Source organism: Halyomorpha halys, unplaced genomic scaffold (assembly GCF_000696795.3).
Source record: "Halyomorpha halys isolate HHAL.00 unplaced genomic scaffold, Hhal_1.1 Scaffold448.1, whole genome shotgun sequence".
NCBI lineage: Eukaryota > Metazoa > Arthropoda > Insecta > Hemiptera > Pentatomidae > Halyomorpha > Halyomorpha halys.
Window position 1 is genome coordinate 903,780 of NW_027107821.1, and position 25,633 is coordinate 929,412.

At 31.2% G+C, this 25,633-nt stretch overlaps 2 protein-coding genes across 2 annotated transcripts in view; one reads left to right on the forward strand and one right to left on the reverse strand.

Annotated features, from left to right (window-relative positions):
• Rpn2 (Regulatory particle non-ATPase 2) overlaps positions 1–25,633 on the reverse strand; it is a 440,957-nt gene that overhangs the window by 264,446 nt on the left and 150,878 nt on the right. The gene's annotated exons all lie outside the window — the stretch shown is intronic.
• Positions 1–25,633, forward strand: part of 5-HT2B (5-hydroxytryptamine receptor 2B) — a gene marked incomplete in the record, with an annotated part of 72,875 nt that overhangs the window by 20,539 nt on the left and 26,703 nt on the right. The window contains 1 exon segment of the mRNA XM_067046178.1: positions 7,919–8,152. Within this exon segment, the coding sequence (XP_066902279.1) occupies positions 7,936–8,152 (217 nt within the window).

Here is a 25,633-nt window from a genome sequence, read left to right on the forward strand (position 1 = left end):
ATCGTGAAATCACAAAATTTTATTATATGGTTCAAATCTTTTAGCAAAATCTTTTAAATCAAAATATTGATAAGTTAGTAATTGAAGAATGCACTGGTATTAGAAAAAACAATGTAATTGTTTATATCCCATTTACGACGAATGAAGACACAGGTATTTCAAAAGAGAAAAAAAGAAATTTCTTATTTTAAAGAATTGTATAAGAATTTTAATTTTTAATTATTCATTGTGGATACCATATAGGAAAAAGTATGGCTGTGTTTACTAGTGGAGGGGTTTCGCACGGTAAGTATACCGCTATCAGGGCCGTAGTTCGAACTGGTTCTTACTTAGGTTGTAGATCAATTTTATTAGAGAGGGATACCAGAGAGTGGTTGCAGGAGACAATCTTCAAGAAGCTCACTGCTCATCAGTTTCTTCCATTATGAACAAAGGAGGGAATATCATTGGTTCGCCCCGTAGTCCAGAATTTGAAGAAAGTGCAGGAAGATTAGAAGCAGCAAAAAACTTAATTAAAGGGGAATCGATAATTTAGTAGTTATTAGAGGAGATGGTTCCCCAAAACTGGCACGAATTATTTGAAAACCGATTGGCCATGAATGGTACAGGAACATCTCGAAAAAGAAGGAGTAACTAAAAAAGAAGCTAAAGAGTGTGAAAACATCCTTAATGTATAATTGAGTAATAAGTTCCAATTTTAAGGACATTTATTTATTACATCAATAGAAAGCTACCCTTTTGTAGTAAGGAACCTGGAAAAACCAGGATTCATATATAGTGCTAAAATAATACAAATAATAGACAAAATAGAGATAAATTTCGAAACATATACAGGAAAATAATGACGATAATCCAAGAAAATCCAATAAGCAGATTTGGGACAGTTGAATATGACCGTGAGAGGAACAAACCTACTAATCCATTATTGATACCCTATTATTGACTGCGGGAGGGGGAGGGAGGCAATCCGAGATTATGGTTCGTTAACCACAAACAGAGAGTTTGACTTACACAAAGCAATGGATATTTATAAAAATAGTAGCTTAAATATAATATTTAGACCCAAATTTGATTTAATTTATATATTTTTCTATTTCTTTATTTAAAAAAAATATATATATAGATAAATTTATGTATAGATTTAGAAGTCACTAAGTGAAAAGGCCGTTAGTTTAGCTATCCGGATTGATTGATTATAGGTTTGAACCTATTTTAAGGGAAGAAAAATAAGCATTGGCATTTTATATAGACTATCTTACTATTTTAAAAAAAAATATTTTATTACATTATTTTTTCAAATTACTGGGCTTCTATATATAGGAGTAAGTAACTTAAAACATATGAACTGAGCTCAGATAATAAAATTACCAATTTCATGCATAAAATCCTTAATGATCATAAAAAAATAAAATGTCAGGCCCATAGCACTAGGGAGAAATAACAATAGTAACTAATGAACCAACCAAAGGAAAGGCTGCGATAATTTCTGAGGCTACCGCTGCTTTAGACGTTTCATAACACCAATTAACTGTCCCCTCTAATTTTCTAGAGAAGCTGAGACAATTCTTTCAGAGACAACTGAGCGGTCGTTGGGGTAAACTAGGCGCACCGCAGCTTGGTTCTTTGTTTTTCAACAAAGATGGCCTTTGAAAACGAGAAAGGAAAAAATTAAATTAAATAAATTCATATCAGATCCGGAAAGTGACTAACCCACAAGTCTTGTTAAAAGGCAACTCGGGTAGAAAATGCTAAAGAAAGTTTAAGCAATTTTATTTAATAAACTTTTATCAGTAATAATAAAATAAATTATAATTATATCAATAAATGCATTTAGGAAAAAAAAAACGCTAGAATTAAAGATTATTTTTTCCAATTTTTTCATTTCAATATTTTTTTATATTAATATTTTGGAAAAGAAATAAATTATGTACTCTTTAATTTCACTATAACTTTAAAATACAAGTTGCTTTAGAAAAAGTTAAAATAATAAAGAATAATACTAATAAAGGAATTAGAATCAAAGTAATAATAAATACAAAACAAGTATAGAAATACTTTCATAATTTATTTATACAGATTTGATTGAGGAAATGATTAGACTCATTCTTTATTTTTTAACCATCGTTATTCACGTATAAAAGTAGAGAATCGGAAATTTTCTGAAAACATTGGCAGCGAATTATGGTTGCATATGTGGGGCTATATTTAATATTTTAGTTAGGTTTTATTGGAATGCAAAGGAACAGAAAACCATTTTGAATTAGATCAAAATCTGCAGATACATCACTTCGGCTTTGTACTATATTACTTATGTTTATACTGCATTCAAGAAAAACTTGTTGTGGTTTATTAATTTAATAACGCTGTTTAAAATTTTACTGATTCCCTAATTTTCCCCAATTCAAATTAAATAAAAATATAATCACTTAGTTTCTAAAATAATAGTTTATAATTTTTGTACTGTCTCATAAATTAGTATTATCTTGAATTATATATTAACATAATAATTGGTGCGTTTAAAATATTTTATTTACAGCTATAGAAGTATCAAACAACGTATCTCTTTTGAGCTAAATTGACAAATAAAAACAGGACAATTAAGGAATCAATACCAGATCAAGCGGCAATGCACGACATTCACTACTGTGCCTAACTACACCGTCAAGTCCCCATGAATCATAAATATTTCCATCTACCGTGCCTCCCTTCTAGGCCTTATTATCTGTGAGCGGGGTTGATTTAATATTACAAGTTCTCCTTGTATCATCTAACTTCAAAGTTTTATTCCAATTTACATCCTTATTAAATTATATTATAATTACTAATGCCACAATGAGGCAAAGTATAGGGAAGTCATAAAAAAAAAAAAAAAAAAAAAAAAATTATTTTCACCATTTTTGAGGTATAAGGTAACCTTAGACCAAAGACCATATAAAATAATAATAAAAAGACCATCTCCATATTGCATCTAAGAGGCCATTTTCTCTTAAGCACCAGAGAGGATAATCCGGAATCGATAACGATGAGAAAGTGAGGTTAAGGACTAACGCTTTTATATTAGTATGGGGTTTGCAACACAAGCTTAGGCGACAATTTATCGTCTTGTATGGAGCAAAATCTACTAATATAGAGAGGTTATCTAGTTGAGTAAGTTTCGTTGATAATAATCCAACATTATTAAGTAATTCAATTATTATTATTATTTTTGCACAGTTTAAAATATTAAGCGGTTTTATTTTCTTATACTTGCTCACAGTATTCAGAGCTCTAAAAGAGTCTTTTGAGATGGATTCACTTACCTCTGCCCCATCACTAATAATTATATAAATTTGATAAATCATACAATATTTTTAAAAATGGAAATTGATACATCTACAGTTTATATTCATACATAAATTGCAATCACTTTGTTACTAATCCAGCTGTGGCATATAATTATTTATTCTGTTACTGTAGCCGTGAGTCAACTCTCTTGGGTCCATCCAGCCTCTATAAAATGGGTAGGCTTAAATGGGAAAACATCTAATGGTTGAGCGTGAGCATGAACAAATCAACTCCTTGCCCAACCGTTAAAAAAACAGTACTTTCTTACCAAATACTTTAATCTATAGTTGAAATTTTAAAAAAATAAATAAATAAACGGGATGAATCTATTATTAAAAAATCAAGAGAATCGATAATGAGAAAGACTAAACGTAAATTTGCCAACGGAATCGAAAATGTACTGAGTCGTGTTGATGAAAAAGTAACTTTTTATTTCATTATTTTTTAACAACATATTCGGAAAATTTATCAGATTTTCAGACAGTTTTACGAAAATTCCCTATTGTATTATAATTTTTCAAGAATAATTAAATTCTCTGACTGTCTGTAGACATCTTGTATTTTGGAACAATAAAACTAAAATCTTTTTAATCCACAAAATTTACACTTATGCCCTAAATATAAGTGATTCTTTATAATTATTTATATAAACTCTCCTTTAGAACTTGATCATAAAATAAATTCATGTAATTAACAGATTTCTTAATTTCCGCTGAACATTAGGAATGATAAGGAATAATTTGTCTCCGGCAAGATAGTATGTATATGGTCAGTACAACATCAGGGTATATTCTACAGCAATTAATTTTTGAAATATTTTCCTGGCGGTTTCTTCGGTACCTACTTGAAATATTTAAATCTCCAGATGGTGTTACTCTATAAAAGGGTCTGTAGACCCTTAAGGAGGGAATGGAAGATTGGGGGGTCAGTAGCTATTACGTGAATGGCCCTTGAAGAGCGGTAGGATGGGAAAGTTCCTGTTTACCTGCTGCCCTAAGGGTCAAACGAATACTATCAGAGCCCCAATTCTTGTAAACATTTCAATAATGATTGAATCTGAGGTAAATAAGATATTTTATAATTAAAGTGCAGAACAGAAAACTAAATGCCATAGAAAACATTACGCATACCACACTACTAGCATAAAAAGAAAAAAGATAGGTCTCATTGCCTAGCTCCATTGAAAACCTACAACCATTGTTCATATTCTTGAATGAACATGTCTCCAATGGTTAGAATAGCTATAGTCTCTAGCTATTCATACTGAAATTCTTTGAGCTTGATAATGGACGAATGACCTAGGTAGAACAAAAAAAAAAAAAACTTTTATTTTAGTACTATTAGAGGAAAACATCAGAACAATAAGGTATATTTTAATTTAACACACAAATTACTTTTGGTTCTTTCCTCTTACTATATTCATTCTTCCCCAAAACAATCAAGGAGACTCTTACAAAAATGAATGCGACTATTAATTTGTTTCTTCAATAGGAAGCTATGAAGCTTCACTTTAACTATTTAACAATTATTCATCACACTCTTATTAACAAAACTACCTTCTAGAAAAGTAAAAATTAATATATCATACATTAGGAAACTAATAAAGTGTACTTTAAACAAAGTTTAATATTGATTCAGGGAAACAATAGAGATCTCTAATAATACGCAATAAACATAATGGACTAAAAACTTATAAATTACACTAATGAATAAAAGAGAGGGAGAAAGTAGAAGAGAATAAGACATCCATTACGTAGTGTAAAAAAACAGGGCTTTGGCATAACTGAATTCTCCTTCAAAACAAATGTGAAGCCAACATGGTCACCTCACGGAGCTTAGGTTTACCTTGAGGTTAAAACGAATATCCACCATTGCAATCCAAACTGAAACAAAAGGTAGACAGTAATTGGCTGGTACTCTCCCCCAATTTATATGCCTTTGTAGCTTCTTTTTTCCTGTCTTATCTTGAATGAAAATGAAAAAAATAACTTTATTCTGGGACATATGTCCCATAAGAATAATTACAAGGTTCATACAGTGAGATTTTTATCTGGCGAGCGTTTACAAATTTTCAGATAGTAGAATGAAATTACATTGGTATATTGACTTTACTACTGTTTATAATGTTAATCAATAACTGCCTATTTATTTGATTACAAAGATGTGGAGGTTTGGTTATTCAATAAATGAAGGAATAGGTGTTGTTTAAAGGAGAGAATGGATGAGGACTGGCGAATGGAGATGGGAAGAGAATTCCAGAGGGAGGTTGCACGTATGACGAAGGATTTGCTAAAGAAGGAGGTTCTATAGGAGGGCATATATAGATCATTCGGATGGGATCTGGTGTTTAATGAGTGGATGGATGAACGAAGAGTGAGGAGATCTATGATATAGGTAGGTTTTTTAATGTTAAGAACTTGGAATAGAAAAACACCAAGGAGGTATTGCCTTCGGGAGGTTGGATAGAGCCACTTCAACTCGGAATACCAGCGAGAGACTTGAGAGTGTCTAGGGAACCCAATATCTTACTCCCTCTATTAAACATCTTACTCAAACGACAAAAAATATGTAAATAATATACGAGTAAAATTAATAACCTACAACAAGAAAATAAATAAATTAATATCTCAATGAACCTGAGGGTATCATTAATTGATGACGATACCTCGAGGAATCGCTAACCGCCAGCATACCTCTACTTGTTTAACGCCTCAAAACCAAGATCCTTAATATCAGCATACACAAAGTTTTTTCATTTACGGTCTACCTCTCCAACATTAAATAAGTTATCGAACGGTAATTTGATACCAATTTTTCATTGTAAATCCAAAAACAGCTATTAAAAAAACGGTAGTGAAAATAATTTCATAAATCAGTAGAATAGATAAAAAAAAAAGAAATATTGGAAGAATAGTAGTTTACCATATGTGATGATTATAGGAAGGTACAATCAGGTTATGATCTGGGGGCGGGCAAGGAAGGTACTGAAATAGCGAAAAAATATTTATTAGTAATCGAAGTTTCGTCCCACTTTACTGAGCTTCATTGGGGTTCCATCAGAGAGTCCAGAAAGGACAATGATTCTCTCATAGACGATTCATTGAGACCGTAGAGATTCATTCTCCGTTCTGGACTCAGCCCTGATAAAGCCCTTCTAAACAGGGTGAAACACCGGTTACTAATTAATAGTTTTTCTGCTATTTTTGTACTTTTCCTGAACACCACCCCATCTTCCAACCGAAAAAACAGAAAGAAGAAATACTTCAGTTTTATCCAGTAATTAGTAACAGTATACCTAATTAACTAACATACCCTAAATGGATATAGTATACCAGAGCCGAGCTGAGGGTTGTTAATGTGATATCGAGAAAACCCAAGGGAGAATATAAACCACGGCATCAATCACTAGCTCCCGAGGGAGCCTACAAAATATTTAATTACAGGATCAGCACCTTTTTTACAGGACCCTCGTTGTTAAGGTAATGGATTCAGCCACAACGAGAGCTAATGATCACGACCAGTTAACAATTTATACTATGACAACCGACCTAGGATCATAATACGCTCCTATATATAGAGCGCCGCATAGGGAGGGGAATCCTTTCAAAGGAATACCGTCTCAGAAGAAATAAGACCTCTTAGGCTGATGCATTTATTCAATAAGAAACAGAAGAGGCGGGATTTACGGCTATGGAATAAATAATAAAAGGCGAAACAGAAATAGCCATCCTTCACTCCCACATTCATCCCATTTCTTATGAGGAGGCGCATCATTTTACAATAGATATGATTTCATTTGTATCGGAGTTTGTTCGTTAAAAAACATTCTGAGGCCAGAATATTATATGCTCTTGAAATTAGGACTCTTCAATACAGACACATTAATGAATAATCACGGAAAAGCTATCAATGAATGCTTGGATGAGCTCTGTATCATAAATGAATAGGAGTCCTTACAGGTAGAATACAGACGTAATTAGTAGAGTAGTACTTCAATCAAAAGTATATTTTTATAATTACTATTGTTTTTATTTGGTATAAAACCTGATCCAAACTTGTTATATTATTTGTTTTCGGATTTTAGTAGTTTGCTAAATTCTGCGATAAATTGTAATCTATTATTTATTGTTTTCTCCTTAGCTAAATATTTTTAGTATAACGAAATGCTTGTGTTTATGTAATTAAATGATAATCAGTATTTAGTTCGTTCCTAATGCAAAATTAAGAAATTTTCACTTGATATAAAACATTTTTGTGAATTCTGGTCGTTATGTATGAATCTAGGGGAAGGTCGGCTCAACTGAATTGCATTTTTTATACTTTAAAGGAAAGATATTCGAAAAAAAAATTTACTAACGTATTTTACTAAGGTTGCTTCATAATTTCAATTTTTTATGTATCATGTATTGAAAGTATATAATGAGGTCTAATGCAGTGCCCGCGGGTAAATATGACTACATTTATAACCATAGAATTTCCAATATGACCGATTCCTTTGTTGGACACAACAGGCTCTGACATTACATTCCTTTGACCCCTGACTATTATAACATCATAACATATTGTCGAGAATATTATAATGAATATGTTTCAGACGGACGGTGATGAGATATGTGCCAGGAATGCCATGAGAACTGGAACTGGTGGGCGCTGGTGGCCGTGGCGCTGGTGGCTGCGACCGCGGGCGGCAACATCCTGGTCTGCCTGGCCATCTACTGGGAGCGCCGCCTCCAGAACGTCACCAACTACTTCCTCATGTCATTGGCCATCACCGATCTCATGGTAGCGGTCCTCGTCATGCCAATCGGCATCCTCACCCTAGTCAGAGGTAACTTCAATATCTTTTTGTCTTCTGTTTCAACAACGTCTTCCCAACATCTCATTTCAAATTAGTAAAGTATATATTTACGATTAATTATACTGACATAATCATTCCAGTAAAATATCACGATGATAATTATAATTATAAGTACTAACTAAATAGCCTAGAAACTTTGCTTCTTCAATACAAAAAAGGAGATTTGATTACAGCAATACAACCTTCTTTATTAAACCAATTATTGAGAGTTCGTAATTATTATTTTTTAAGTGAGATGTCCATCCTCCGATTAAGATAAAGGGTCTCCCACCTCAGAATTTCATGAAAAATTCGGAGGACTATATCCGGATGGGGATCTGGGGGAGAGGGGTGTATATATAGGTGAGGTGACCAAAGGGCGAATTGTTAAAGATCTTTATCTGTGAGTGAGAGGGTGGATGAAGTGTGGTCGATATAAAAATACTATTCAAGTATTAATGTTCCTCGAACCGGGAGGACTATGCTTCTGAATAGTTCAAAAGTCCGAAAAATATTAAGGACTCTCACGCTGAATCATAATACTCTAGCCACATATAACAGTAAGACGTGGCCCCTAGTCCCGGTGAGTGATCGACTCTTGTAATGCTGGGAGTGTAACATCATACTTAAAATCTCGGGTTCTATTCATGCTAGTGGGATATGGGAATAAGAAGGAATACCGAGTTGGAAGGTTTCTTTGGCGAGTCAGATGTTGAAAGGATGCCCCCAAAAGATATACCCAGGAAGAGTACGAGGTTCCTAGAGAAAGGCGCCTAATAGGAAGTCCACCTTTTCGGAGGGTGAAAGATGTGGAGGAGGACCTGAACCTGCTTGTCACGCTCGGGACTCGAAGGGATGTAAGTCGACTAATAATACGACATTGAACTTATCGTTCACGAATGATAAATTAGAAATTTTATGCATAAATCAATATGTGTTTAAACATTGAAATGTCATGTTCATTTCCAATACCAAGTATAATTCGTGACCTTTATTATATTAAATACAATACATCATAATCAAGATTGATAAAATAAAGGGTATAATGCCAGTTTAAACTGATTCGTAATGCACAAAGCAACCATTAAATTGTGTATTCATAAATAATTGGAGATTTAATGACCATAGAGAGTATGAAAAAGAAAGTCATTAGAAAATAAAAGCTTTGAGGTTGTAAGACAGAATGCCAATGCTGTGAAGAAATCGTGAAAAAATTCACAACCTATTCTGACACATCCCTTCCATTTGGAAAGCAAGCTAAAACAAGACCCCAAATGCGCTTAAGTTTCCACTTCCAAATACTTTCAAACTCCGACGAAACAACTTCATTTACAACTTTTGCACATCAAAAAGGGAATTATTACGGCCTTGCTAAACAAAGGCTTTGTCGAAGAAGGTCTAAATTGTTTCTTAACGCCACGTTGGCATTTCCTGATTCTGGGCCTGCTTTCATCACTAGGGAATAGAATAATAAAATTATAGTATTCTTTTAACCTTTGAAACCAACACACTTATTTGCTATATTTCAAAGCTACAGCAAACCTCCTGATATATAACCAAGCACCAATGGACAAACACATACGACCACATCTATGGATATATCAACAAACTGATACAAAATAAAGTAGATAGATAAGCTGATATAGAAACAAGAATCCCATTCCGAAAATATAACTCCGATTTTGAGAAATAACCAATAAACATTACCAGATTATCGACAGCGAAAATGCCTGCCCTTTTTATGATGCTAATAGATAATACACTTTTTAATAAACACTAACACCAAAATGAAACCTAACAAAAATCATATAAACATTTGGTAATGATAACAAACACTCAACACAACTGTCAAAAGGACACATCAGTGTCCAGAATGACCCCTCTAGGAAAACCACCCCCTTCCTCGGAAAGAATTTATCTAAATCGAAATCACCCCTTCCACGATGATTCTGCCAACTGACCAATCAGGGAGCACCTGGGTGTGAATCATTTCTGATCCTAAAGGTTCCGTATTCCAATACAAAATATATATATATATATAAACCGATAAGTTATTTTCGTCAATACATCAAAAATGATTCAAATTGAGCCACCAAGTCTCGAAATATTGAATATGTTATAGCCCGTTTCCTAACCGATCAAAGAACAGGAAAAAAATTAATAATATTACTTTAAAAAAATGGAAAAAACGATAGAGAATTGAAAATTATAACAGAATTAATAATGCATGAAACTTATCAAACGAATAATTTTTACTTTTATTAAAAACCAAAAAGATTATTATTCTCTGATATTGTTTCATTTCAGTTGTTTTTTTATTTAATTATTTTTAGTAAAAGCATAGGTCTTCGGTTTCAATTTTTTTTTTAACATCGCTAGTTTGATACCGTTACCATACGATGTCTGTAAAATGGATCAAATCTCCTGCAGAAGAATTCAGCTTAAACCTTTAAAATAAGAGTTTTTGTGCTTTAGGAATCCATTGGAGCAATTGCCAGAAAAAAATTTTAATCAAGAAAATGAAAAAAAAAGAATAACACGTGGCATTAAACAGAACAAACATACTGAGCTAATTTATTGAGATTAAACAATATCATTCAAAGGAATTTTATTTATAACCTTGTTACTCAAATCTAAATAATTAAATATTTTAATGAGAAATAAAGGGACAGTATATAAAATTTACTTTAATATAAAGATAAAAAAAAAAAACGAATGAGAGAGAGAAGAGAGAGTGCTTTATTACTTTATATTAATCAATAGACGCAAAATTTAAGTCGTAAATTATAAAATTAACGAAAACCTATTTGAACGTAAAATACAGAAAAACTAATGGAATGAATTACCTTTATCACAACTGATATTTAATTTTCAAAGACGGACTAATTAATAAGACTAACATAAAAGAGCCAGAAGAAGCCTACACTAGCCCACACTGATCTAATTTCCAAGGATCGAAGCCTCACATCCAAGCTCAAAGGACTTATCCTAAGGGACCAAGGATGAATTTGTGGTAATTTCTTATCCAGGACCTTCCTTAGCGAGGACCTTTGAAAAGGTTTCAGAGGACCTTCTGTGAATAGCAGCCGCAAGGGTTGCCCTCTTCACAGCAATCGTACGTGCTTCAGGGATCGATGTTTTTCAACTTCAAATGACGTACTTTCGCTTTCAACACCCTGCATCTGATAGGACTTTCGTCACATTAAACACTTTAAATCCTACGAAGATTTGTGAAAATACTACTAGTTGTCAATGATTCATACAGTTTGCAGGATTGTTTTTTAATTTGTTTTCTCCAAAATCAAAAACCTGGTGCGCAATGCAAATCCAAAACTTTTACTTTTAAACCTACACATATCGTTAAGTGTTGAGTTCGTGGTGAAGTTATTGCTAGTTTTGTGAATTGCAAAATTATGAAAAATTTTATTTTATGTTTTCCTGAGGTGAGCATAACAAATATAAATGTTATTCATGCCAAGAACAGTTTAACATAACGAAGCTGTAATACAATAGGGAAATATTGGGCGGTTACGGTTATTCTCCGTTCGAATAGGATGTCTCTTCTATTTTTATTCATAATTTTTTTTTAATGTTCACTATTAATGCATTATTTATTATGACTGAGAACTGTTAATTTTTTTAAAATAAGTAAAATTTACGGGGAATATGTTTGTAAAAAAATCGCCATTTAATCACTATCAGACTATTTCCATGGGGGATAAGACCTAGCTGATCATAAAGACCGTTCAATTGTACAAAAACATGCCGAGGTCAATCAGAATTGTTAGAGCTGTTTCGAAGAAAATAAAAAAAAAAATGTGAAAAATTGATCCTATAAAGTTAGCACCTTCTGTTCGGACGATTTTATTGAAAAAGTTGACACATTTCTGGGATAGACACGCTCTAAATTCTTTACCCTAGTTACATACTAATTTTCGTTTCTGAGATATACTTATAAGAGTACCTCAAAACGAGCACTTCTATCGAGATCTGGAATTCAAAGTTTTTCGTAATCGTAATACTTCTCCTTACTTCTATTTCATACACGGGTGAGTGAAAGTAAATATGGTAACATAACTTAAAATACGGACAATTCGGAAAATAAATTATATAATCATAAATAAATGGCATATAATAGAAATTATAAAGAAGCCATTCAATGGCTGAAATGAGAACCTTTAATTAGGACAGAGCATGGCCATAGCCCTTATCGGGGATATTGCACAGAGTGGGAAAGTATTCCGAAGGCGGATCAGAATTCCCAGTCCTATTGTCGTAGGAACCTCCGCCTTCCTTAACTTCATCGATTGGTCACAATAGAGTAAAGGCTATTTTCCGAAATGGGGCTTCATGTACGGCGAATAGTGACACTGAAGAAATGTATTTTTTAAAACATCAGGAAGCTTCGAATTCCGAAGTCAATAAAATTTAAAATATTGAGATACGGGCATAACTCATTTTCTTACATGGTTTAAATGTAAAGACGAAAAATCAATGACAGTGAAATTATTCGTTCGTATAAAACTATCGCATAACACTTAACATTGATAAAGATCACTCGTAAAGACCGGGTTAAAACTTGGTCAAGTAATGCAAATCTTTACTAATCGTTTACAATACTTAAAAGATCCTATTAGGAATGATTCGTTTTTAATATTTTCGATCACACAGAAACAATTAATATTTCAAAGAATGAGCAAGCGAGAATTATAATTCAAGTATGAGACATAATATCTGTAATAGTAGATGAACACCACTTTATCACTTCTCAATTTCAAGGCGAGGTTTTATTTTCTAAAATTTTAATAGTTGTTTTTTTAAAAGTCAAAACCCAAGAATATGTTTGAGAAACGAAAAATATTAATCTAGGTTGGCATTAAAATTTAATAGGGCAGTCATTTCATAGGGATATGATCAAGATGAGATTCTCCAGGTTTCTAATTTCAATTGATTATATTTAGTTTATATATATTTATATAAAAACAATATTATTAGTTTATATATGTTTTGTAAAATATCTTAAATGTTTTGAATTTGTGGAAAGTAACTGTTAGACTGAAATATCGCTATCTAGAATTTATTAGGAAATTATTTTAACCAATCTAGATCTAGAGAAAATATAATCTAGAGTGGAATTTAAAATATCAGACAAAATTAATATGGTGTAAATAAAGTAATACAACTTCATAGTGGCGTGAACATGTGTATTTCCATTTCTAACGAGCTAAAGCTTGTACGAAGATTTTGTAAAGCTATATAGATGCGACATAAGAAGCCTTTTAAAATAAATTTAAACCGATGATGTCAGGATTATGATTCGAAATCTTCAAAAATAATAATCCTAAAAATAAGCAATCATTCAAATTGATCACTGAATGAAACTCTAAAATATTGGCATTAATTAACCTGTGCACATACATTTATGTACGAGAAATCATACATCATATCTATCTAAAAGCGTTCTATACAGTATAAAAGATAAATGTTTGTATTGAATGATTGCAGTTACTGAATTCAGACCAAATCACGATGAACTATAACAGAAGTGAGTTGTATTGAAGAGCACATTCTCGGTTGAGTGGAGTTGCCGTAGACGTGTGCTGTTGTTAATGCCGCTCGCGTGCCAGAGCACAATACGCCTGCCCGGGCAGACCATTCGTCCGGCCAAACAATAAAGGACATTGTCTAGATACAGTTGACTTATAGCACTCCATGTACATAAATTTACTGACTTTAGCAACATATTTCGCTCATTATAGAATTAAGAGCATTAAAGGTTCATTATATAATTAAATCTCAAATAATACAACAATTATCATTTTTAAAAACGCAGGAAAGATATAAACGATTGTCTATTACATCATATCCCACACAGTTCAGACAGACTTTCATAGTTCATATAGAAAAAATACATAATGCATTTAGAGAAATTACCTAGTTGAATCTCATATAAAACGTCATTCTTTCAGGATAATATTTTTTTTTATAAAAGATGTATAAAATTCTTTTTTATAATAAAAATATACTCTTTGCCTCAATAAGTATATGTCTCAAAATAAAAAAATATTTTCAAGATGTTACATCCTAAATATCATCAGTCTTTTTTATTTATTTTATTATTTTTTTAAAGAGCTTTAATTTTAACTGTTGTGTATTTCGAGTTGCAAATCTCAAATGGATTATCATTTTAATGAAAATATTTTTTGTTTTTTTACAACAAAAATCTATGTCAATCTCGTATTTAGCAGGTCCGGACCTAAATATGAATAATAATAAAAAATTATAACAACACACTACAATCGATGAAGGGTGAGGGCCTCAGTACATCGTAAGGAATTACTGTTTATAAAACAACGGTTATACAAGGAGAAAATTTGTTTATGATCACGCTCAAACACCAGAACCCACAGGTATGACTCACGACTATAGTAACAGAATGAATAACTATCTGCCACAGTCAGATTCCAGCCCATGTCCTTGGAATTAGTACCTGTGCCACTCCACACCCCACTCCGCACAAATTATGAACAGAAAATATAAAAAAATTTTACACAGATTATAAGAGTATCTAAAATAAAATAAAAAACATACAGTAGTTACTGGATTACACAATGTAATATGAAAGCGAGCAAATATGTATATGATGAAGAGAATAATCGATAAAATGATTCCTAATTGTGTGTTTATCATTGTTAAACCAGGGCCAACTTTGTATTGTGGCGATCACCGAGACAAATAAATATATCTATCTCTATCTACTAGGGGATAGTGAGTAGAAGGGATGGGAGGAGGGGGCAGGGGGAGGTTACTAAGTGCTGCTGATGGAGCACCGGCTTATATCACCCAGATCATCCGGATGAAAAATTGGAAGGGCAAATTGCGTTTCTCGCGGAACAGCTGTTGATAGCACTTTGTTTCTCGGCGGTAAATCATAATTCCGATTTATATAGAAGCCTTGATATCAGCGATAGTAACCAATTCAGTAAATTAAAGAAATATATATATTTTCTTCTTAACTTAACTAAATTTAGTATGGCTGAATTTGAATACAAAGGCTTACCTATCAATAACTTATTGAACTATTCACTTCAAGAGAAGGGTTAATATACTGAGAATTGGTAGTCATGAAGGTGAAGGGATATGTTAAGTAGTGTGCAAACGAATCTACAGACGAGACCTGACGGATAAAAATGGCTAGAGGATTCTGAAAGGTGGCATCATGAATGCTAAAAGGATTTCCAAAACGAAGCAATTTAACTAGATGGAATATTTAAGTTGGTACTTTGCGGTCTTGGATTCTAGGACCAAATGGAGGAGTATGAAAAATAAAAAAAACTTTAGCACGTCGTTTCCCAAATGTATTATACAAATATCAAATGCTAATACATATTAAGAAGAAAAATCAATAAGATAATTTAAAATATTTGTTTTGATTTTAACACGAATAAAACATCAAATAATTAGATCAACTGTTTTATAGCAATTTTAAATATTTAAAAAAAAAAAGGATAACTTAACACTTTATAAATAATGTTAAGTGAAAAAAAAAGATTACGAATTAAAACGAAAATTTATGAACATCACGAATGTTTTATAAACAAATTAAAATTTACTAAACATACATACATTAAAAGCCATGTTAATTTTTAATTTACATAGCAATTTACTTAAATTTTCTCACAACTTTTAAAAGCTGAATTCCTGATTTCAAATATAAATATTTACTGAATTGGTCTTTCCAAAGCAGTGTTAATAAGAACAAGCAATTCAGTAGCTTAACCTGTGATTGATGCCAACCCAATCAGAAAAAGTCCTTTAAATAAAAATTAATACTTTTTTTTCCGAAACCTTACCAGGTATCTCAGCTTGAGAAACAAAGTCCGCAGTTCTTACTTTGAAAAACCTCGACCCAATGAATATATTAAGCAAGATTGAGATACGACAATTGGTACCCGTTTGCATTATGTTAGATATATAGTTAAGAATTTACTTTTGAAACCACTAGGATCAGTTTGATGTGAAAGGGGATAATATTAAGTCAATTATTGTTTTATCATTAGGTATCATAAGATATATAATCATATACAATTGTTTAAAAATTAAATTAAATCAATAATCGTCAAATTCAAACAATAATTAATTAAAACTTTGAGTGTCAATCCGATAAGATATATTTATAACAGCTTTGATTACTAAACTATTAATAACATTAAATTTATTTAATCAATAAATTTATTCTACTCTTATTATGTTTGAGAAATATAGATAAATAAATATATTCATATACATACAAAATAGAAACAGGAGCCAGCCGAAAAGTAAAGTAGACAAGAGGGTTGGGGCCCAACAATTGACTTATAGCCCTATAACCCTCTCAACAGAAGCTTCTAGCTCCCAGTCCCGACTTCATCCCACCATGCAAATTGACTTAAACTAAGTCCCAAGCCGGCTACATTTGAGCGAAAATAACAAAACATCAAAAAATAAGAAAGATGAATATTAAAGCCTTCTTTTGTAAACAAACAGAACAGAAGATCATTGGAAAAAAAAAACATAAAACATTAAAAGCGTAATTTAATTTCACGTATGTATCAAATATAACAATGGAGTTCTCAGGAAATGGTTATGGTCAGCAATCATATACTTGAAACCAACAAAGATAATAAATCATTATTGGAAAGTCGAAAGTTCAACGTTCTAACAATTTATTTAAGTGTATGAATGATCTACGATGAAAGCACTCCTAGAATGCTGATTCAAACGATGACAAAAAAATATTTTACACAGCTAGGAGCGCCTATCATATAATCAGTTTTGGTAGACCTTTAATAACGTCAAGAATTTGATTTTAATTATAATTTGGTGAAATATGCTCCTGGTGATGAACTTCGACCTTTGATCCTTAAAAGGGCCATACAATGGTGTATAACGAAGAAAGCAGCAATATATTTAGTGCATAGTAAATCGACTATATTTTATCAGTTTTTCTGCACATGAGTGAGTTTCTCATACAAAATTTAGGGCGTTGCTACAGATAGAAAACGGTTATTTACAAGAGATATATTTTATTTTTCGAATCGTGACTGGCGAATCGAGAAAACAGAGCGAACTGGGCAACGCAAATTACGCGGGAATCCGACACAGATTAAAAAAACTTGCCCCTGTAGTCCCGGCTAATCCTTCACCGGGAGACCAGCTCTGTTTTTTCACCTCAGGCCCTGGGCCATGGTACACAATCTACCAGGCCTCTTTTTTCATATCGCTAAATAAATAGCTGTGTTACTCGAATTATTACACAACTAGCATTACTAACATCTGAACTATAAGTAATATATCGAGACCATCAAATAAACGACAGTAATTTAAATTGAAAAAAAAAAAAAAAACAGAAGATTCTGAAAATAATCCTAACAATTTCTTAAAGAACAACATCCTAACTGTACAGACTACATTCACGAATTCGTTCGCTTGCTCTAATACTTGATCTCACAAACAGATGGAAAAAGTTACAAAAATTATGACCTAAGAAGGAAAACGTTGAAAAATCTATCATCAAGGAGGTATTCGGTGGTAGGTGATATTTACCACCGGAGCGTTCAAAGCCACCCCAGCGAGTATTATCGAATTAACACCTCCGATAGAGACTTAAGTGATAATGGCTCAAGTTGGTGGCTTACAGCGGCCCAATCTACATTATTTGTAATTAAAGTAACCTCTAAGTGGATCAACTCTAATTCTATCTCGGAGCTCATCGAGTTAGGTCAGAATCGAAATCAGTTTAAGGCCCGCCCGGTATCCGACTATAGCCCACCGGATAGCGGATAACAATAGGCCGCATAAAATTATCCTTCACTCTGTCCAAGGGCGAGCCCCTAAATACAAACAATACTAGATACTCAATGATATACAATGATACCAACGGTACCGGTAAACTTAAAAAAAAGAAAATAGATAAAACTACTTTATAATTCATATTTTTTTTTTAATTTGTTAGATTATATATATTATCAATACTTAACCGAAAAGGACTAAATTGTGAACGGCATCCTTAACTCTAATTTCGAATATTAAGAACTAAAATGTTGATAAGTTTCTATAAAATAATAATAATAGTCATTAAATAGGTTCATCCATATTAACGTAATTAGTTTTTGAAGATAAAATAATGATAGATATTAGCAAAAATAATTTAAAATAAATAAAATTAAAAAAATATAAAACACAAAATAAGATATTTCTTTTATAACTAAAAAGAAAAACTTATATGGATCATTTCAAAACAGTTACCTCGTTAAGAATGAAGGTAAGGTCCCATCAATAACACATTAAAATTTTAACCTATCTCAAATTCTTAAAACTTTATACTCCGAGTTTTAATATTCCTCAGTAGTATCCAGGGCATATGTATATTTTTTCATTTATTTACTAAAAAGTTTTTATTTATTTAATAAAACAAGAAAGATTCAACCACGATGACGATAGTTAAGTAGCAATACAGACTATAATAAATCACTTCACTGATGTAATAAATTACGAATATCTGGGGTATCCAATCAAACTACTTATCTATTTGCTTTAGCGTAAACAATTATTTTTTTATCTAATATTAATTCGATTAAGATTTTTTTTTTATAGTTTAGCTTAAGCAATGCAGAATAACTTTCAAATGATCATTTAGGCATGCTCAAACAGCATGCTGTACGGGAGATTGATATTTTTATATTTAAAAATCGAAACAAATAAATTCAATAGAATTCATGGGCACCTGAGCAAATCACGTTTTATCAAGTAAATCTCCTAATCTGCGAATTATGCATCAGACTTAATACTTTTTGACTTATGAAAAAATAAAATTTACTTTCTGTCTTAACTTTACTTTTTCTCAGGGACTTATCCTATACATATATATAATTGTTGTATAAAAGTTTTATTAAAAGCGTTAAAACAGTTTTTTCGTTACAGTCTCAGAAAAACAAGTATTTCAGTTAAATTAATAAAAATTTAAATTTAAAAAAACGGTCCACTCATTCAAAAGATATTTGTGGTAAAGGCAAACCAATAACCAGGGCTCTGAAAAGCTAAGATCCGTTGAAAACTCCACACCTATAATATGCCTGGATTATATAAGACTTTCCTCTTCTAGTAACGGAAGGTAACTTTCAAATAGTACAAAATACAATTAAATAAATTTAGATATTAAAATAAGAGCAAAAAAAGCTGCAATAAAACCATTACATATAAGTAAATACACCTTAATAACCTCAATCATTCAAAATTAAATGGTCCATGTTTCCAAAATACTGCCAGTTTTCGAGACCTATAACAGGTCAAATTGATCTCAATTATTAAAAAAAAAATTGCCTGTTGTATTTTTATTTATTTTTAGCAGCAACCAAGTCATACAACTGACAATGCTTTTTATCAGTATTTTGTGTACCAATTATTTGGAAACTAATTAACTGAATAAGGTATATTAAACAGAGAAATTTAGAAACCTTGAATTGTATTAGAATCCACCCAAAATAAAATGAAATTATTTAGATTTAAATTTATTTTCATGATTCCATTATCTCCAGCATTATGTATTATAACTGGGAATAACTAGAAGGGGAAATATATTAAAGTATAAAGTTTATGGAGCATTTGTAGGCTTAGACCGGCCCTTTGAAAAGTCTAAGCTCACCCTAATTAGTCAAGGGATGATAATTCTTAAAGCCCCTTCCCGTAGCTCCTATCTCTGCAGCTTCCCTCTTTCTTTATATAAAAATGTTCTTTTCAAAACTTTATCGAAATTCTACAAATTGTCGCTATTTTCCTTAATTAAAGTATATCATTTCATTTTCATATTTTGGGAACCAGGTAAAAGCTCCTTAACATCTCCCCTTGGACTTAGACATATATGTATTTCAAGACAGCCACCTTATTGTTTAAATCCTTTTATTTATTTCTTAAATATCCATATTTAATATAGCAACGTTAAAAAAGATTGCCACAGTGTAAAGGAAACTTTGTTATAATAATGAGTAAGTTAATAATTCAGCGTGGATTTTATGTGGGGAGAAGATGGGGGGTAAAAACAAATATGTTTTTATTTATTTGTATTCTTCGATGAACCCACCCCCAACTCTTCTCTTCATTTCAAACCCAATAGTTGATTCATCATTTTTTTATCTTGGACCGTTTAGGGGATATTCTGTCCCTCTTCAGTATTAAAATCTACCCCAGTGTTATTTGGTGGGACGCACATTAAAATCGCTGGTGGTGTAGTTATATATTTAAATTTTTTTTCTTATTTGAAAAATTGTGATTAGCTCAATCATATAGGGGTAGAATAGGTGTCAAAAAGGGGAACGCAGTATCCCCAAAACGTCCATAATAAAAATATATAAAATAAGGAGTATTGTGTTTTAATTCTTGACCTAATGGTAGGACATGATAAAAAATGTGTAATATCCGTTCGAAGATAAAAGACTTATCAATGTTGTAAACGTGAATTTGGAACTTGGCAAAACTGAATTGTGGCCAGCATAATGTTACATAACCTTCCTTTAAACTCGAGGTAGGAATCTCTATTATTTCAACTGAAACGATTCATGCATAGAATAAATTAATCATTTTAAATGATTCTTTTATAGATATATTTTTTTAAAATACAACCAAACAAATTAATGTTGAAAATACAATTTATTAAATTAATTTAAACAAATAAGAACATAAAAATAAAACACTAAAGATATAAAAAAACCTGTTTCAGCCCTCATTGAGGTTCGTCATTAGTAGCCCATAAATAAAATAAAAAATCATAGATGATTAAAGCTTACATTTATTTTCAAAGATTAAGAAAGAAACAATTTTTCCAGCTTTAACAGTGCCCACAGAATACTTTAAGCCAATGCTTAAAAGACAACGCTAATTATTAATAAGTTATTTATGTTTTCTAAACTACTCACTCCTTTGACTCTCCCAAATCAATTTACTTCAAGTGAATCATGATTTTTTTTTTTTTTTAATGAATCACTCGGAAGTACAATTTTCTTAAAGGAAACGACTTTTAGATTTGATACTCAATTCAATTATGCACCACCAGTTTAAACTGATATGCCGCTAATTTATTTTAAGTAGACAGGTCTTTAAATTAAAAGTTATAAAACCAAAAACTTAAGATAATATTTCTCAAGAATGCTTTAAATTAATTCAGAAGCTAAATATATATATGCAAATAGCAATCCCAAAAGAAACTTTAACTTCATTTTTACGAAATCAAAGCTTGTTAAACTTAGAAGAAATTTATCTTGAAGTCGAATATTTTTAATTAAAAAGGGAGCTAAGAAAACCTTTTGAAAGTTCATGAAACAATAGAAAAAATTTATCCAGAATTTATTTAATAAATAAATCAATAAATCGAACGAATATTATAGACCGGTCCAAGAAAAAAGTTACAAATCAAATATAAATGTATTAAAACAAATAGGAAGGATAGCAACCAAAAAAGGTCGAGTATTGACAGAACCTTGAACTACGGTCAACAACTCGAAACTAACGTAAACGAACTGGTGTTAAGTAACCAAACAGGAACAACAAACCTCGGGCAACACGCTCCAAGTCAAATGTTTGAACTGGAAGCAGTAATTGTTCAAGAGATTACAAACAGAAAGTAGGTCCCGGAGAGAAAACAGAGGATGATTGGTTGTAGAGAGGAGAAAAGGGAAATGTAAGAGAAACCCAAAAAGAAGGGTCCAGTCCATTGATCGCATCTCTTTCATTATAGGCCGATCAATCTAAAACCCTTCCTACATAATTGGTATTCATCCAGCTCGCCGGGTTCCACTTCAGTCCAAGGGAGCTCATTCCAATAAACAAATACAGTCCCTCTCTATTGTTCCCACACTATTTTCCAGCAGTTCTCGTCAAAAGCGAAAACCATTCATGTGTAGGAAAAAAAGAGAAAGAAAAGCAAACTCAAAGCGCAACTAATAATTAAAGCAGGAGGGAATAAAAAAAAGCGATCAAAAAGTTCTTGCTGATGTCTAATTAATTAAACTGTTGATTTAAATACAAAAGCTATTATAATTTTTTTAATAATGCAATTATAAACAAATACGATACCTATGAAGTATCCATACATTAAAACTTGATCATACAACTCATATATTATTCCAACATAGTCTGTCAGCGAGTCGACCAACTACTGTAGGTAGTAGAAAGCACTCAGCAAAAGGAAGAGTGCTAAATAGGGAAGCCTAAAGAATACTCTGTAATGAGAATAACACACTTTAAATCGTATTTTTTCCTTCTTATCGGTACATCGGGTGCCTTAGCCTCTATAACTATCTGGTAATAGAAAAAATCAGAATTTTTTGGTGGATCTAGCAAAAAAAACCTTAATACATACGGATTAAACGGATTTAATTTATTTACGGATTTTGCAAAACAAAAAAAAATGTTTGAAGATAATTTTATTATAAAAATACAAAATTAATTGTTCATACTGATAAAACCATTTTTAAATTTAGGACGAGATGTTTTTACAATAGTTACCATGGTTTTTGTAAAAACGTGGTTTAAATATTGAGATTGTTTAATTCGGAGTTTTGCTATTTATTATTTTTTTTTATAGATATTTATTGTAATTTTAGATTAAAAAAAAGTTACAATGATAAAAACTAGATTAACTTATGATCATTTTTTAAGTATCCTAAAAAAGATTGAACATTTTAAAAAAAAGAAAACTGAAGGAAACTCCGGTAGTAGAAAACAATTTGCAAAGAATTAACTGAATCAAATTAAAACATCCATTTTAACTGTTTATATGCAAAACTTGGGAAACAGAAACGCTGTGAAGAACTTAACCTCGGATTAAAAAGGAGTAAAACACTCCAAAACAAATCATTTCAATTAACTGATAAAACTAGATAATAAAAGGAAATGCATTCGGGCTAATTGAACGGAAACCCCCCCCCCCTTCGATTAAATTTCCACAGACCTTGGAGGCGGAAAAAGCTAAATTCATTAATTTTCCAGCACCGATTTGTCACTGGCCTTCTGAGTAATTAGCCGATTTTTAACTCAAAATAGAATCAATCTCACACAGACATTCTTTAAATGAATTGATGTCAACCTGAAATGATAAGTTCAAATTAAAGAAATATGAATATTTTTGTACAAAATATATAATTAAAAACATTGATGTAGAAATTAAATAATACTTTATTCCTTTACATCTCGTCATCGAAATAATTATTTATAAATAATTATAACAGCAGCAGTATGTAAGATCATACTTGATTACGTAGTCATCGATTTTATTACCATTTGTTCTGTAAAAAATTAAATCATGATTTACAATTTAAAGCAATCGCATATTAATAGATAAATTAAATTATAATTTTATATACAATCTTTTCGACTTATTTAGACTGGTATTTATTGTTTAAATAAATCAATTAGTATCCATGCTAAGTCTCAACACTATTTATTATATCGACAGTCCAACGTTTCGGCCATCCTCAGGGACAATCTTAAATATAAATTTACACCTTAAATCCAATTATTTAAAAACGTTTTTGAGACTATTCTGCCCAGATCATTAATTACAAGTAAAATTATCCTATTTTGTAACAATTTCATTAATTTTTAAACTTATAATTTTAGACTAATCTATCATATAAATGATACCATAGTTGATAGTTTTAAGTTAGGCTAAAATTAGAAGTTTTAAAAATTAATGAAATTGGACAAAATAGGGTAATTTGACTTGTAATTAGTGACCTGGGCAGAATAGCCTGAAAAACGTTTTTAAATAATTGGATGTTTTTAAATAATTGGATGGTCTCCTGCAAAAAATAAAAAACGAAACATTTATTTTCGCAGCTTATTTTGTTAATTAAGAGAATAGCTGGGGAAGAGACTGCTGTACATAAAAATGTTTACAAATTAAAAAATAAGATACATAAATATAAAATAAAAAGGAAGGATAGTAAATATAAAAATAATTAAACAATTTAAATTATCTTTATATTTACTATCCTTCCTTTTTATTTTCTATTCATGTATCTTATTTTTTATTTTGTATTCATGTGTTACCTACTTCAGTGTACTTATATTAATTACTTCATTAAAAATGTTTACAGTTTATAATATCGAGGAGGACTGTAATTTACTTAGTATATTCAATAAAAATTTTTGTATTTATAGTACCTACGGAAGCTTCTATTTTAGCAGACCACCTCTCTTTTTGATACAAAAAGTTTAATTTAAATATTTCTAATTTAAATTTTTTTAAAAACTTAAACCGGATTAGAGTTTATTTATGACGTTTAGGATGCCGTCAAGATTTTATAGTTGAGTTAGATCGTTATTTAAATTATATAATACACAACATTAAGAAAGACCAATTACAAAAACAAAGTATTCAAAAATAGTATATTTATATAAATAAAAACAACAATCGACGCATCAAGAACAATGTAGAAGAGAATCATTTCTAACACGATAAATCCCGAAGTAGCCCATAAATAGCACAAGGGACCTTCTTATTCATAGTTCATCCACCGAGGTCATAAAGAGCACTTTACAACCACTGAAGCTGTCCTTCGAGGAATATAACAAGGGCGAATAAAGGCCTGTCAACATTATTTGTCATTGTTATACAACAATAATCCATAGAAATAAACTAAAATTTTCTATAGTAAAAATATGAATATTGTTAGTCATGTATTTTGGTAATATTTTAACGCTGACTTTAAGCACAAATATATAACAACAGCATATCCGGAATTATTACATAAGTTGTATAATACATTAACAAGATTATTTTCTTGAATACATAAATATTATTATTAAAATAGTATAAATATTACCATACCTTGGTTTCAAGCTGATTGCTAGATTCGAGTTGAAATAATTAGAGGATATATCTATAACTGTTTTTTTTTCTTGACTGTAGACAAGAAAACGACGACGTTTCGCAATTTATTGTTTTCATAGCTATGCTATACAATGGGAAAAAACCAACAGATTTTTAGAACATAGAATTTCATTAATTAATTATTAAAAAGCTAATGTGTACATGGTATAAATTAAGATTAATAACTACAAATATTACTTACAAATGTATATTACAGTATGTTCTACATTACTGTAATACAGCTAACTCTAGGTTTCTGACAGAATTGAATAGGGGTGAAATGGAGGGACGTAAACGTGGGTTCGTTTTGGTTTTTCCAAAACGTAAGTGTATTTTCTAGCAGGTAGTTCGTCTATTATTTCTGTATTATATTTTGTAAATTAATATTTAGTACTGGCCCATACCAGTGATGCGGCGAGAGGGATGCGCCGGGATCTCTTGAGCTCTGCTCTACCCCTCACACGTGGGGGATAGAGTGGGGTCGGGGATCCTCAGGTCGATTCTGTAACTATTGTATATATTATTTTATCATTATGTTATTTTATTATTTATTTTTCATACAGATA